General features: G+C 39.0%; 1 protein-coding gene across 1 annotated transcript in view; it reads right to left on the bottom strand.

Moving 5' to 3' along the window:
- The window catches only part of CCDC112 (coiled-coil domain containing 112), a 30,116-nt gene extending 14,600 nt beyond the window's left edge, over positions 1-15,516 (bottom strand). Inside the window, exons 1-2 of the mRNA XM_008014178.3 lie at positions 15,142-15,516; positions 3,106-3,227 (exon numbers count right to left, since the gene is read on the bottom strand). Coding sequence (XP_008012369.3) covers positions 3,106-3,227; positions 15,142-15,258 — 239 coding nt within the window. The 5' untranslated portion in view covers positions 15,259-15,516. The remainder of the gene's footprint in view (positions 1-3,105; positions 3,228-15,141) is intronic.
- Positions 15,517-16,759: the final 1,243 nt, after the last annotated feature.

Here is a 16,759-nt window from a genome sequence, read left to right as displayed (position 1 = left end):
CCTATGTGGGGATAGTAATTAATTGCAGCACTGTTTGTTATTTAAAAAAGATTGAATATAACCTAAACATCCATAAATATGGGCAGGTTAATAAATCATATTACATTTATACACTGGAATATGATACAGTGGTATTCTGTTCTATGTACTGACAGAAAAAGATCTCCAAGATAACCTCTTTTTATAACAAAGTTTTTGTAGGAAAATGTTAGACATATTCAAAAGGACAGAATGGTAAATTGACCCCCATCATATGATATGCCTTTTATCTCACCCTGATTCAGTAGTTTTACCTCTCATTTCATCTATCCATCTATCTTTGCTTTGCTTAGTTTAAGTATTTTCAAGTAAATCCATTACATCTACCTTTGCTTTGCTTAGCTTAGCTTAAGTATTTTCAAGTAAATCCATTACATTACGCAATTTCGCCCCAACAAACTTTTGTGTGTGCCTCGAGAGAGTACAGATATTTGACTTACCTAACTATAATGCCATTATTGTGCCTAGCAAATTCTACAATTCCTTGTTATCTAAGATATACACTTAAGAAAAAAAAAAAAAAAAAAAAAAAACAAGATGCAGAGCAATGTGGACAGTATGCTACCATTTATACAAAAAAGGAAAAATCTGAATATATATTTATATTTCTTTATAAACACATAAAATATCTGTGGAAGGATATATAAGAAACCAAAACTAGTGGGTTAACTGAATGGAAAGGAACTGGGTGGCTTGGATCAAGAGTAAAACTGAGACTTTCCACTGGGTACCCTTTGATATATTTTGATTTTTGAACCATGTAAATATATTACCTATTCTAAAAATAAAACCAAATGATATTATAGATAGTGGTTTTTCCTTTGTGTTTATGTGAATTGTTAGATAGAAACACTCTTAAAATGAGTTTTTCTAATATTCCTTTAGTGAGTTTTTCCAATGCCTTAAAACAGATGAAGAAGCCTTCTCAGAACTGTAAAACACACTGGTTGCTGTATCTATGGATATTAACCATTTGGTGGACATTATCTAGAAAGAAACATAAAACGGAACCTCTAACCTAGAATCTACTTCTATCTAGAGTAATGCATCTTGGAAATTTTAAATAATTGTATTTTTTTCAAATTCTGAATACTAAAGATATAGGTATTAACAACTTCAAGTATACAATACATTATTATTAACTACAGTCACCATGCTGTACATTAGGTCTCCAGGTCTTTTCTATTTTATAACTTGTACCCTTTCACCAACATCGCCCCATTATCCCCACTCCCACCTCATCACCCCCAGACTTTTGGTAATCACCATTCTATTCTCTATTTCTGAGTTTGACTTTTTTAAGATTCCACATATAAATGAGATCATGCATTGTCTCTCTTTCTGTGTATGGCTTATTTCACTTAACATAATGAAAATCTCAGCTCACTTTTCTAAGAACACTGATATTAAATATTCTCAACCCTTCACACACACACAAGGTAACTGTGTGAAGTGATGGATATGTTAATTAGCTTGATTGTAGTAATCATTCTGCAATGTATATGTACATCCAGACATCACACTGTAGACATTAAATATATACAATTTTTTTTTTTTTTTTTTTTTTTTTTTTTTTTGAGACGGAGTCTCGCTCTGTCGCCCAGGCTGGAGTGCTGTGGCCGGATCTCAGCTCACTGCAAGCTCCGCCTCCCTGGTTCCCGCCATTCTCCTGCCTCAGCCTCCCGAGTAGCTGGGACTACAGGCGCCCGCCACCTCGCCCGGCTAGTTTTTTGTATTTTTTTTTTAGTGGAGACGGGGTTTCACCGTGTTAGCCAGGATGGTCTCGATCTCCTGACCTCGTGATCCGCCCGTCTCGGCCTCCCAAAGTGCTGGGATTACAGGCTTGAGCCACCGCGCCCGGCCAACATATATACAATTTTTATTTGTCAGTTACACCTCAATAAAGTTGGGGAAAAAGACAAAAGTATTGTATAAACGCAAGGAGAATTCAATCTCCAAAAGCAACAATATGGTATAGCTTTTCAAAATTCTAACAGTACACTTTTTCATTGGTAGAATTTCTAAATAGAGAACTGCCACCAATTCTGATCCAGAGACCATTCCTTACAATAGGCTCCTTTTCTCATGTTCTTTGGCAAATTGATACTATGTAGGTTCAAAGCAATGTTTTGATAAAGCTCTCAACTGTAGGGTAGAGTGAGGTGCCTTGAGTTCCAATTTTTTTTTAACATTCCTCATATTTATCATATGCTGGTACTGCTGACAACATTGAACATTCAATAAATATCACTGGTTGTTTAAAGAAGAAGTTCATATATATTGAAAATTTTAAATAAATGGAAGTTTCTCAAATAGCTTGGTCATAATGGGCAGAATGGATCTGAAAGGGGCAGAAACCAAGGAAGTGAGATCAATTAAAAAGCCACTCAAAAAAAAAAAAAAAAAAAAAAAAAAGTAAGAGTACTGACTTTTCATTAAAATGATTCACTGTCTTCCTTAGTGAGATCACACCCACGTATTCAAACAGCCTTGCTGGTGAACAGCACTGGTTAGTAAGAATGACGGCTTTCAGAATGGCTGGAGCCAGCCTAGGAGTCCCTCAGATACCATTTATTAAGCATGTAACCTATGGAAAGATGTTTATCCTCTATGATCCTCAACATCCTCATTTGTAAAATAGGAAGAAGAACAATTTAAATATATTATGTTTGTCATTTATAAAACACTTTCATACATACATAATAAAAAAACACAAAAACTATTCACTTCCTCAAAAACATTTACCAGGCGTTTAGTGAAAATAGATTGTCTGTTATTTGTTATACAAAATCTAAAGAAACAGCTATTTTGTTTCCCTTGAAATACACAGATTCAAAATTGTAAAAATAAAACTGAAATTACTCTACTTACAATTAACTTTATATTAAATAGCCTATTATTTGTCCATTTCATACCTCTCATCTTTCTCTTGTTATATTTGACAGGCTAGTGATTACAATTTTATAACTTAATGTGAGACTAGGTAGGGTAGAGTAGAATTAATTTTTTATTGTCCATTATGAAATGGCTAGTAATGTTATTTGAAGATAATATTCTTATACTTACTGATTCTTAAATTTTTCTGCTGTGCGTATGAATTCTGCTTTCTTAGTCTGATTAACTTTCTGCTTCCAGTTTTGAAGATGAAAAGGACGAATTCCACCTGAAGTACTAAAACAGCCATCACTCTGCATTGAGAACAAGAAAAACTTAACAGTAATGAAAATAGTAAAACATAAATGTGGAATTTTTTCAGAGAGATAAAATGTCAATAGTTGAGTTTCTTGAAGGATAATTTTGTGGCCAATCTTATTTAACTCTTAGAAGTACATTTGTGGAAGAAGGAATATCTATCAAATGAAGGAATGTCTATCTTAAAATGCTACACTGAGTAAGAAAGGTTAAATATCCCAGGATTATTTGCAAAATAATCTAATTCATTCAGTTGGTCATTTAATAAGTATGTATTGAACACTACGAAGTGACATGGGCTGCATTAGACACTAGGGTAACAATCATGATCTATAATAATATGGCCCCTGTCTGAAGGTCTAGTGAGGAAAAACAGATTTAAAGAGAGAAGAGTAAACAAGCAATAAAATGAAAACTCCACCAGCTGCAATAAGTGCTATTAAGAAAATAAATATTAGGGCTCAGATGGAGAAAGCGGAGCAAGGGTTTGCTTTTTCAGTTACAATGGTCACAGGTCTATTTGAGGGGATGACTTTAAGGAAGAATGAAGGCAGCCATGACAGGAGCAGTAGGAAAGTGTGTTCTAAGCAAAGGGATCTACATGTGCAAAAGCCCTAGAGCATGAAAGACTTCGTTGAGTTCAAGCAGAGAAAGGCCAATTGTGACATGAGATTAGTAATGGTGCGATCTTGGTAGGAGATGAAAGTAGAGAGGCAGGTACGTGCCAGATCATACAGGCATTTTAGGTCACCTAGGGGGTCTGGATTTTATTGAAGAGTTTTGAGCAGGGAAATGCCATGATACATTTAATTCTTTAAGAACAATTTTCTGGCTATTTTTTTTTTGGAGAATAAATTAATGGGAGGTGTGGGGGTGCAGTGAGGCAAGATTGGAAGCAGGAGGATCAATGAGGTGCCTAGTACAGCTATAGAGACAAGGAATGACAGTGTCCAGGACTACTGGGCTGATCGAAAATAAAAGAAGACTCAATATATTTTGGAGGTATCACCAAGAAGGATTGCTGAGCAACAAAAATGGGTTGTGGGGGATGAGGGGAAAAGGAAACAAGGCTTTACATTTCCAGGAACAAAAAAGAATAAAGTAGTAAATCTAAATCTAGGAAATATATTTTAAGTCAAAATGTAATTCACATACCATAAAATATGTCTGTTTGAAATGTACAATTCATTAGTTTTTAGTGCATTCACAAAGTTGTGCAACCATCATGACTATCCAGTTTCAGAATATTTTCATCATACCAAAAAGAAACCTCATACCTATTAGAAGTCACTCCCATTCCCCTTCCTTCCAGCTCCTGGCAACCATTAATCTACTTTCTGACTATGGATTTGCATATTCTGGAGAATTTATATAAATGGGCTTGTACAATGTGTAGCCTTGTCTGACTTCTTTCACTTCACGTGATGTTTTCAAGATTCATCCATGTTGTACCATGAATCAATACTCCATTCCTTCTTACGGCTGCATAATACTCCATTATATGGGTCTACTACATTTTGTTTATCTACTCATCAGTCGCTAGCTGATGGACAATTGGGCTGTTTCCATTATTTGGCCAAATTAATCTGAACATTTGTGTACATGTTTTAATGTGAATATATGTTTTCAATTCTCTTCATTATATACCTAGCAGCAGAATTTCTGGATCATAAAGTAACTATTTTTTTTTTTTTTTTTACTTTCCCATTTTAAAAAATTGGGTGGCATAGCGGGGCCTGCTGGCTCATGCCTCTAGTTTCAGCACTTTGGGAGGCCAAGGTGGGAGAACAGCTTGAGCTCAGGAGTTTGAGACCAGACTGGGCAACATAGCAAGATCTTGTCTGTATAAAAATTAAAAAAAAAAAAAATTAGGCCAGGCATGGTGGTATGAGGCTACCAGGAGGCCACCTCAGGAGGCTGAGGTGGGAGGATCACTTGAGTCCAGGCGATCAAGGCTGCAGCAAGCCATGACCACAAAACTGCACTCCAACCTGGGACAGGGCAACACGCTGTCTCAACAATAACAACAACAACAACAAAAGGATTGCCCTTTTATTGTTGAGTTGGAAGCATTCTTTATAAACTGGATGTAAAAGTCCCTTATTAGATATGATTTGTAAATATTTCCCCCCCGTTTTCTGAGTTGTCTTTTCACTTTCTTGATAATGCCTTTGAAGCCCAAAAGTTTTAAACTTTTTAAAGAATTGCCGGACTGTTTTCCACAGTGGCTGCACCATTTTACATTCCCACCAGTAATGTATGGGGGTTTCAATTTCTCCACAAACTCACCAATAACTGTTATTATCTGTCTTATTTATTACAGTCATCTTAATGGGTATGAAGTGATTTCTCACAGTGGTTCTGACTAGTCCATAATGACTAACGATGTTGAGCATTTTTTTCATGTGCTTATTGGCCTCTTATTTTAAGGAATGTCTACTTAAATCCTTTCCCTTTTAAACAATTTGGTTATTTGTCCATTTATTGTTGAATTTTAACAGTTATTTACATATGTTACTCAACTTTTACGGGAGGCTATTGTTTTGAACAGAGCTCCTGCAGTAGGCCCCAACAGACCAGACAAAATAAAAACAGTCACTCATGCTAAGTCCCACATGATCAAAATGAAACTTTGAGGAAATAGGTAGATTTCCCCAATTGAGCAATTTTTCCTGAAAACAAGAGATGCACAGCAACCAATCAGAAAGGGTCCAGTCAACCTGAGTCTGAGTAATAAGAAAAGCCTCTCTGCTTTTACCTTCATAAGTTACCTGAAGTAAACTGATGTTAACCAATTCTCTTTCTTTTTTCTTTCTTTCTTTCTTTTCTTTTCTTTTTTTTTAAATTAAAGTGGTTGGGGTCTTCTTATGTTGCCCAGGTTGGACTCCTGGGCTCAAATGATCCTCCTGTCTCAGCCTCCTGAGTAGTTGAGACTATAGGCACATGCTACTGTGCTCAACTCCAATCTGCTTTTTTCTTTTTTCTTCGAAATATTCTTTCATAATTGAGATTTTATTGTTGTGTTGAAAATCAGTACACACACATTTCAATTTGCAAACAATTTTTAACATAAGTACCAAAAATCTAAAATGCCATGTTTTTCCCACCCCACCCCCCGCAGATGGAGTTTTGCTCTTGTCATCCAGGCTGGAATGCATTGGTGCCATCTTGGCTCACTGCAACCTCCGCCTCCCAAGTTGAAGCGATTCTCCTGCCTCAGCCTCCTGAGTAGCTGGGATTACAGGCACCCACAACCATGTCTGGCTAATTTTTGTATTTTAGTAGAGACAGGGTTTTGCCATGTTGGCCAGGCTGGTCTCAAACTCCTGAACTCAGGTGATCTGCCTGCCTCGGCCTCCCAAAGTACTGGGATTACAGGCGTTAGCCACCGCACCCAGCCACCATGTACTTTGAGAAGTTATTCCAATGACTTTCCAGCTTAAACATGTAGGGAAATTTTCCTTAAGAGGCGATCAAGTACCAGTATCTTCACGTGTTGTTAAGCTGTTAAATACATCCCAGCAACTTACAATTTAATACTATATACACTACATACTCTAATTTTCAATCTTTCACAACACACTAACAATGTTATCAGGAAAATATAGGACTACCATAACCAAAGGTGTCACAGAGTGCACACAATTCTGACGGGGAAAGCCATGATCAAAGAGTGGTTTTTATAAGGAAACAATTCTACTAAAAAATAACACGGGAATGGAAGTAATTTAAAATGTTCAAGACATTAAATGCAGGACCGTGACTCCATATTGTCATTTAGTATGCTTAGTATTAGAGGATATAAGAACTAACCCCCATCTACAGAATGTTAAGCTGACACTCAAGACAGTCAAAGCCTGCCGTAATTCAATATTCCACACTATTATCTGGTTGTACCAAAAAATAAACAACCAGTGAATGATTTCACCTCTTAAAGCATTTACACTTAAAAAATAGGATGAGGTGGGATTCCCTCCTTCTTAAAAATGTTCCCTGAGTGACTAAAAAACTTGCATTTACAAGATAGTTGATAAAAATATTCCTCTGGATTGTATAAGGAGGGAGACAGGGACTACTAAAACACAGTAGATGATATTAACAGGACTTGGCTTTTTTTTTTTTTTTTTAACCAAACTCATTTTATTGCCAGACAGACTTGGCTTCTTTCCCTCAGCCTTCATCGAAGGCAGGACTCTCCTTGGTTTTAGTTTCTTTGTTTTCTGCAGTAAGTCTTCTTTAGTTTCTTGGTTAGCCACTTTGGTCAGTTTTCCTTTTGCTCCCCTTTTGCCTTTGGTTTTCATTTTGTGTCTGAAGATTTATCCTTTCATGACTGCCTTTTTTGGCTTCATTTCTGCTTTTGTAGGAGCAGGTTTAGATGACAATTGCACGAATCTCCTCTTGGGCTCTTCCTTCACTTCCCCTTCTGCTGGGCTGACCTTCCAGTTGGGCTTCTTGTCAGCAGGAAAGGCGCCTGTCCGGTGCTCAGTGCGTACAAGCCCTGGTGTGCCAGCCTCTATGGAGCCGGGCTACCTGGCTGTTGCCAATCCTTCTGCCACCTCAGTGGCTGAGATCCCCACTTTTTTCTATTGTTTCTGGGTTTTTTTTTCCTACTTTAGAGAACCCACTATTCTGTCATGCCCTGTGGAAATTCTTACCTATTTTATAGAATGGGATGCTGCCCCAATTCATGAATTGCAAATAAAAGCCTATTCGATCTAAATTGAACTAAATTTGTTGTAACTTTGTTCAACATATATTTTAGATGTAAGAACCTTATCAACATATAATTTGCAAGCATTTTCTCACATTCTATGACTTATCTCTTAACTTTCTTAATAATGTTCTTTTGCAGCGGCGTAATCCCGGCTCACTGCAACCTCTACCTCCACCTCCCCGGTTCAAGTGATCCTCCTGCCTCAGCCTCCTGAGTAGCTAGGACCACAAGCACATACCATCACGCATGGCTAATTTTTGTATTTTTAGTAGGGGTAGGGTTTTGCAATGTTGGCCGGGCTGGTCTCGAACTGGCCTCAAGTCATCTGCCCGCCTGGGCCTCCCAAAGTGCTGGGATTACAGGCATGAACCACTGCACCTGGCCTGAAGCACAAAAGGTTTTGAATTTTGATGGAATCCAACGTATCTATTTGGTCTTTGGCTGCTTGTGCTTTAGGTGTCATACAGGGGAAACTACTGATTGACCAAAGGTCATGAAGACTCATGCCTGTGTTTTATTCTAAGAGTTTTTAGACCTACATTTGGTCTTTGATCAGATTAGATACGTTAAAATATGGTGTGAGGTAGTTCAGCTTCTGTAAGTGGTTATTCAATTGTCCAAACATTTGTTGAAAAGACTGTTCTTTTCTTTTTTTTTTTTTTTTTTTGAGACGGAGGCTCGCTCTGTCACCCAGGCTGGAGTGCAGTGGCCAGATCTCAGCTCACTGCAAGCTCTGCCTCCCGGGTTTACGCCATTCTCCTGCCTCAGCCTCCTGAGTAGCTGGGACTACAAGCGCCCGCCACCTCGCCCAGATAGTTTTTTTGTATTTTTTAGTAGAGACGGGGTTTCACTGCGTTAGGCAGGATGGTCTCGATCTCCTGACCTCGTGATCTGCCCGTCTCGGCCTCCCAAAGTGCTGGGATTACAGGCCTGGGCCACCGCACCCGGCCGACTGTTCTTTTCTTACTGAATTGTCTTGGCACCCCTTTGAAAATCAACTGCCCATAAATCTGTGGGTTTATGTCTTGTCTTTCACTGATCTATATGTCTATTGTCTATCCCTATGCCAGTACCACAGTTTGATTACTGTGGCTTTGAAGGTAAATTCTGAAATTAACAAGTTTAAGTCCTTCAACTTTGTTTTTCTTTTTCAAGACTGTTTTGGCTATTTTGGGTGCCTTGCATTTTCCATATTAATTTTAAGATCAGCATGTACATTTCTTCAAAATAATTTTTAAAAGGCAGCTAAGATCTTTATAGAGATTGCACTGAATCTGTAAATCAATTTGGGAGTATTGCCATCTTAATAAAATGAAGTCTTCAAAATCATAAACAGTAAGTATTCATTTATATACGTCTCCTTTAATTTTTTTGAATAATTTTTATAGGTTTTAGAGCATAAGTTTTATGCTTCTTTTGTTAAATTCATCCCTATGTATTTTAATCTTTGTGATACTATTATAAATGGTATTTTTTTCTTAATTTCATTTTTGAATTGTCCATTGCTAGTGTATAGAAATACAACTGACTTTTGTATATTGATCTTGTATTCTGCAACCTTGCTATACTTATTAGTTTTCTAGTAAGTTTTTGTGTGTGTGTGTGTGGATTCCTTAGAATTTTTAATACATATTAGGTCATCTGTGAGTAAGTATCATGTTACATCTTCCTTTCCAATATGAATGCTTTTTATTTCCTCTTCTTGCCTAATTGCCCTAGTTAGAACTTTCAGTGAGTAAAGTGGTAAGAGTGGATAATTTTTTCTTGTTCCTGATCATATGGAGACAGCTTTCCATATTTTATCATTACACAATATGTTACTTAATGATGCTGCTATCAGGTTGAGAAAGTTCTCTTCTATTGACAGTTTGTTGACTGGAAAATCTGAGTTGATCTATCTTCATGAAAGGGTGTTGGATTTTGTCAATTGCTTTTCTGCTTCTATTGGGATGATGTGGTTTTGCCCTTTATTCTATTAATATGTTGTAATATATTAGTTGATTTTCATATATTAAACCAACATTGCATGTGTGGAATAAATTGCAATTGATCATGGTGCATAATCCTTTTCATGTTTTTAGATATGTTTGCTAGTATTTTGTTATTTTTACATCTGTATTTATAACAGATACTACTCTGTATTTTTGTGTGTGTGTGTGATGTTTTTGTTTGATTTTGGTATCAGGGTAATAATGGCCTTACAGAATGAGAAATGTTCATTAAAATATTCCTTCCTCCTTTATTTTCTGAAAAACATTTGTTACAAACAAAAATACATTTATGCTGACTTTCATATTTACCTATATATTTGCAGTACTCTATTCACATTATTCTTCATGTGGATTTAAGTTACTGTCTAGTGTCCTTTTATTTTAGCTTGAAGGACTCCTTTTAATGTAGGGCAATTATGCTAATGATAAATTATGTTGGCTTTTGTTTGCCTCAGTATGTCTTAAATTCTCCTTCATTCTTATAGAATAATTTTGCTGTACAAAGAACAACTGGCTGGCAGTCTTTTTCTATTTTATGTCATCCCTCTGCCTTTTGGTGTCCATGGTTTCTGATGTGAAATCAGCTGTTAATCTTATTGAGGAATTCCTTATATGTAATGAATTGCTTCTTTCTTGGTGCTTTCAAGACTTTTTGTCTATATTTATTGGTATGTTTATTATGATGTGTCTAGACATGAATTTCTATGAGTTTATTCTATTTAGAGTTCATTGAGCTCCATCCATATGTAGGTTAATGTTTTTCATCAAACTTGTGAAGTCTTCTGTTTTATTTCCTCAAATATCTATTTTCCTCCTTTTTTCTCTCTTTCTTTCTGGGACTCTCATTATGCACATGGTAGTATGCTTAATGGTATCTCACAGATCTCAGACTCTGTTCATTTTTCTTCATTCTTTTCTTCTCTCTGTTCTTCAGTCTGGATAATCTGAATTGACCTATCTTCAAGTTTGCTGATGCTTTCTTCTGCCAGCTCAACTCTGGTGTTGAGTCTCTCTAGCGACGTTTTCATTTGAAGTTCCTGCATTTTTTAACTCCAGAATTTCTACTTGATTCTTTTTTAAGTGTTTGATTTCTTTAAAGATTTCTATTTGATGAGACCTCATTCCCACATTTTCTCTTAGTTCTTTAGACATAGTTTCCTTTAGTTCTTTGAACATATTTAAATAACTGTTTTGAAGTCTTTGTCTAATATGTCCAATAGCCAGTATTACTCAGAAACAGTTCCTTTTTACTGTTTTCCCCATGTGTGAACCATACCTTCTTGCCATGTTTCATAATTTTGTTAAAGACTGGACATATAAAATAATATAATGTGACAACTCTAAAAATGAGATTTTCTCCCCTTACCAGGGTTTGTTTTGTTGCTGTTTGTTTGGTCACTCCTAAATGAATTCTGTAAAGTCTGTAGTCTTTGTCAGGTATGGCAGTGAAATCTCTGGTTGGTTAGTTCAGTTGTCAGCCAATAATTGGTCAAAGATTTCCTTAGATGCATTGAACCACTGTGTGTCCTAGCATTTGCTACCTTTGGGAAAGGGGGTCTGTATGCATGCTGAAGCATACCTCCTACATGCAGGCAGGCAGTTTACAACCCTACCTTAGTCTTTACTTTCTGCCAGCACAGTGCTTCAAAGCCAAACAAGGATGAGGACTGAGAGCTTTCTTAGGTCTTTCCTGGTGTCTCCTATTGCTGCTGTAATGAACTCACCACAAGTTAGTTTACCACAAATGCAGTGGCTTAAACAACAGAAATTTATTCCCTTATAGTTCTGGAGGTCTAGTCTAAAATCAAAGTGTGAACCTGGAGGACATTATGGTAAGTGAAACAAGCCAGACACAGAGATGCAAATCCTGTATAATCTTACTTAGACTGCACATGGAATCTAATACAGAGTAGAACAACAGTTGCCAGAGGCTGGTGGGAAGGGCAAGGAAAGAAATAGGGAGTTGGTCAAATGGTGCAAAGTTTCAGATAGACAGGAGGAATATTTTGAGATCTACTGTACAGTAGGTTAACCATAGTCAATAATAATATTATTGTGTGTCTCAAAACAACAGAATAAATTTCAAATGTTTCACCAGAAAAAATAAGTGAGGTGATATATATGTTAATTATTAGCCTGGTTTAATCATTCTAAATTGTATACACATATCAAAACATCATATTGAACCCCATAAAGTATATAATTATGATTTGTCAATTTAAAATAATGTTAATTAAAACAAAGGTGTTAATAGGGCTACATTCCTTCTGGAAGCTTCAGGGAAGAATCCACCCTCTTACCTTTTTTTTCCAGCATCTAGAGCCACCTTCATTCCTTGGCTAATGGCCCCTTCCTCACATCACTCCATCCTCTTCCTTCCATCATCACATCGCCTACTTCTGACTCTGATCTTCCCACGTCTCTCTAATAAGGACCTTTGTGATTACACCAGGTCCACTCAGATAATTAAGATATTTAATTTATCTTAATCACATCTGCAAAGTCCCTTTTACTATGTAAGATTACACAGTCACAGGTGAAAACAGTTATTATTGAAGGGTTATTTCAGGCAGCCAAGGAACATAAAATTCAGGTCATCAGAGGGAAGGTCCTTAGAAACAAAACAGAAGACAGGGTCTTAAGCTGGTATAAAACCAGCATCACACTAATGTGATGCTGTTAGAGATACTTCAAAAAAGTCATAATTCAGCAACTACAATAATCAAGGGAACAACTGGAAACAAGAGGGAAATAACATTGGAGAGGTGGATAGAAATTTGTGGTCTTCAGATTTGAAAGGGAATAGCTAAGAGGGTTATGAATAAATAATATACAAATACTAAAAAGCATAGATAGAAAAGTAACACACTTTTCATAGTAAGTGAGGAATTTATGAGATTCCACGCCCTGAGGATATTGTAAAATAAAATACAATATAAAATAGTTTCAAAACTTCAGAGATAATTACTCCAAAGTAATTTAAAGAAACTGTGATGGACTGAATTGTGTTCCCTCAAAATTCCTATGTAGAAGGTCTGATCCCCAAATAACTCTATCGGGAGATGGGGCCTTTAGGTTAAACGAGGTCATTAAGGTAGGGACCTAATTTGATAGAACTGGTGACCCTATAAGAAGAGATGCCAGAGATCTCTTTCTCTCCTCTTGTAAGAGAGAAAAGACTATGTCAGGCCACAGTGAGAAGGTGGCTGCCTACAGGCCAGGAAGAGAGGCCTCACCAGAAACCCTAAGGGCAACTTGATCTTGAACTTCTAGCTTCTAGAACTGTGAGAAAATAAACTTTTGTTGTTTTAGCCACCAAGTCTGTAGTATTTTGTTACAGAAGCCCTAGCTGACAGGAACTTTAGATATTTTGGTAGACATCTCTAGTATCATGAGATTGCCATCAGGAAAATTATCTCTTCTCAAGAAAATACTAGCTGGTTTCAGTGTTAAAGTCAGTAGGAATATTTGTTCATTTAATCATATGACAAATATTCAAGTTCAGTGTCAGGCTGTAGAATTTGTGTGTATAGGTATGTGTGTGTGGTATGCTGGGGGAAGTATAAAGATGGATAACATGTAAACTCCTAAACATTATCACAATATAGCATGCAGTAATTCTGTTTTTTTTTTTTTTTTTTTTTATTGTTGTTGTTGTTTTAAAAAAAAGCCCAAACACACGTGAAGAATTCTACCTAATTATGCTGAGGTAGATTCTCAACAATGAGGCTCTGCTTTCCCTACTAAAGTGGTAAGAAAGTATACACCATGGTTCTCAATCTCAGCCCTACTGACTTTTGGACCAGATGATTTTTTGTTGTAGGTGGCTGTTCTCTGACATCTATCCATTAGATGCTAGCAGCCCCTCAACACCCCCCTGCTCCCCACTCTGACAGCTAAATATGTCTCCAAACATTGCTAGATATCCTTTAGGTGATTGATAAAATGGCTGAAAGAGCTCCACAGGTGATCTGATCCAACCCCTGAGGAGGCAAACACCACAAAAGTGTGCACCAATAACAACATCAGGCAACTTGCAAGAAATGCAGATCAGAAGATAAGACATTGCTACAAGAATTTAGAGAACAAATGATGGAGAAACCCAGCAACATGGGGTCACACATTTTTTTAAGCATAATACTTAAAAATACTTTATGTATTTTTATATATTTTATTTTTTTCCTGAGATACTTGGGCCAGAGTTAGAATAATAAAGAGAATTATAGAGGATGTGTGAGAAAATTTTCCGTAGGTGGAATTTCCTGAAGGTCTACAAGTAAAGACACTGTATTTCCTTAAAGGAGGAAAAAGATGGAACCCGTCCTCAGCTCCTGACAGCCTTCCTTCAGGTTTATATTGATCCACAAATTATTTAGTAAGTGCATACTATGTTCCAGGCACTACACAACAGGCATAGTTCTTGGTGCTGGGAATAAAATTTCCAATACTTTCTGCCCTCATGGAGCTTACATTCTCATGGGGGTGCGAGGGAGGGTGAGGGGTGTGAGAACAAATATAAACAATAGAAATAAAATATGTAATGTAATATATGGTACTAAGTGCTATGGGGAAAAACAAAACCAGAAACAGGGACTGGGTGTGCCGCGTAAGGGGATTCAGTTGAGGGAGATCATGGAAAGTCTCGTTGAGCTGATAACATCTGAACAAAGATACCTGGTCCTCACCACCTAGAAAGGGTCCTAAGCCGATCACTGGAAACACCTCTGCCTCCGATCATCCCATATTGTCTTTCTCCTTGTGTTCCCAGCGCCGGTACAGTAACACAGCTGCCACCAATTACTGAACACAAAGTCCCCCTCCAACCAAGCACTGTGCCAGGGGCTCCCCAGACATAACGTTAATCCAAAGCTCGGGAGGTGCATGTTACTATTCCCAATTTTTAGAGAAGAAAGTGAGTCTCCGAGAGCATATGTTCTTATCACGCGGCTAGGAAGCGGCAGAGCCGGGTTCCCACCCAGGTCTTCCTCGACTCCGAAACCACATGGAGGCGGCTCTGCAAAAGCTGTTAAACGCACAAGCCAACAAAGAGCAACGCCCGGCGCGTGCCAGGCCCCGAGCAGGGGAGGCGAACGCCGCGCCTCCCGCCTCCCGCTGGCGCTGCAGCAGGCACCTGTTCAGACAGGGCCTGCAGCCCCTCGACCCCACGCCTGCCGCCACAGCAGCTCTCTGTTCTCCCGGATTTACCTGTTGAGGCGCTGGCGTTGCTCCCACGCCGGTCCCAGTGGCCACGCCCGCCCCTGCCACAGCCCCGGCTACCGCGGTGGCCGCAGCCGCTACCACAACCGTCGTCAGTGCGGCCATGTTTACCCGCCGAGCTGCTCGGGCCGCGGCAGCCACCGGTGCCTGGGGATTCGTGGCCGGCGCACCCCGGCCTCTGCAGACCGCTCCCTGCGCTGCGGGCTTGGCCGGGATGCAGGGCGGGGACGAGACGTAGGGCGGGGTCGGGATGCAGGGCGGGGCTGAGACGCTGGGGTGCAGGGGTGTGGGGGTGCGGGAGGGGCGGGACTGGGGTGCAGGGCGGGGCCGAGATGCGAGATTCGGCCCGGGATTCAGGCGGGGAGGGGCGGGGCGAGGGAGGGGCAGGGTGCCGGGCGGAGCAGGGATGTAGGGGAGGGGCGGGTCTGGGGTGCTGGGGCGGGTCTGGGGTGCTGGGGCGGGCGGGTGTGGGGGCGGGGCAGGGGCTGTGCTCTGCCCTGTCGCGTATTTGTACACCCTTTGGGCACTTAACCGACTCTGCCAGCTCAGTCCCATACCTGTCAAGAAAATTCATTGTCTTACATCGTCCTTACATTTTATCCGTGTTGTAGTCAATATATATATTTTTTGCCTAGTATATATCCGCTTTCTAGGTTTCTACTTAGCGCTGCTGAGACTGAGTCTAAATGAAAAAACATTATCAATGAGATCTAACAATAAATCATATTTTACATTTTTAAAGAAAAATACCCAGCATGCTCCACAGAACCAGATATCAGAGGCAGGAATGCCACAGTTGCATTCCTAGGACTTGGTCAATGAGAAGACAGATTCCAAAAATACAGTGCTGGAAAGTTGGAAAAAAGCCACAGATGACGCTTCCAGTCAAGACAACCTGTGGCAATTGAGCTGATTTCTGTAGGTACTACCTTTTCCCCCTTTACAGAAATCGATTCATTCAGTCAGTCAATATGGATCTCCTATCATATGTCAGGCACTGTTCTAGGCCTTGGGAATTTTGTTGAATTAGACACATAGGTAAGTTTCCTCCTCTCACTTCTAGTGCAGAGTTTAAACAAGTAAACAAATAGGTATTTATTGAGCAATTCCTTTGTGCCAGCACTGTTATAAGTGCTTTATGTGCACTTTTGCATTTAATTCTCACAAATAGCTTCATGAAGTAGGTACTATTATCATCTCCATTTCGGTGATAAAGTTAAGGATCACATGGCCGCACAAGTAGAGGGTAGGATACCTATCTAGACAGCCTGACTCCAGAGACCATCCTGGTAGAAATATTAAACAGGTAGCTGGATAAATGCCTCTGGGGCCCACGAGAGAGAGAGCTAAATATATGAATTTGGCCTTCCTATAGAAAATATTTGAAATAAGACTGAATGAGCTCACCCAGGGTAAGTATAAATTGAAGTCTGAGAACTAAGCCTAGGACACTCCAAGAAGGTGACCACGAACAAGAGAAGGGGACCGAGATGGAGAGATCTGTGAGAAGGGAGGAAAACCGGAAGTCTGCGGAGGGAAGCTTTTGAAGAAGAGGCCAGGTGCGGTGGCTCACGCCTGTAATCCCAGCACTTTGGGAGGCCAAAGT

This window comes from Chlorocebus sabaeus, chromosome 23, assembly GCF_047675955.1.
Source record: "Chlorocebus sabaeus isolate Y175 chromosome 23, mChlSab1.0.hap1, whole genome shotgun sequence".
NCBI lineage: Eukaryota > Metazoa > Chordata > Mammalia > Primates > Cercopithecidae > Chlorocebus > Chlorocebus sabaeus.
This window is presented reverse-complemented; position numbering and strand designations above follow the sequence as displayed.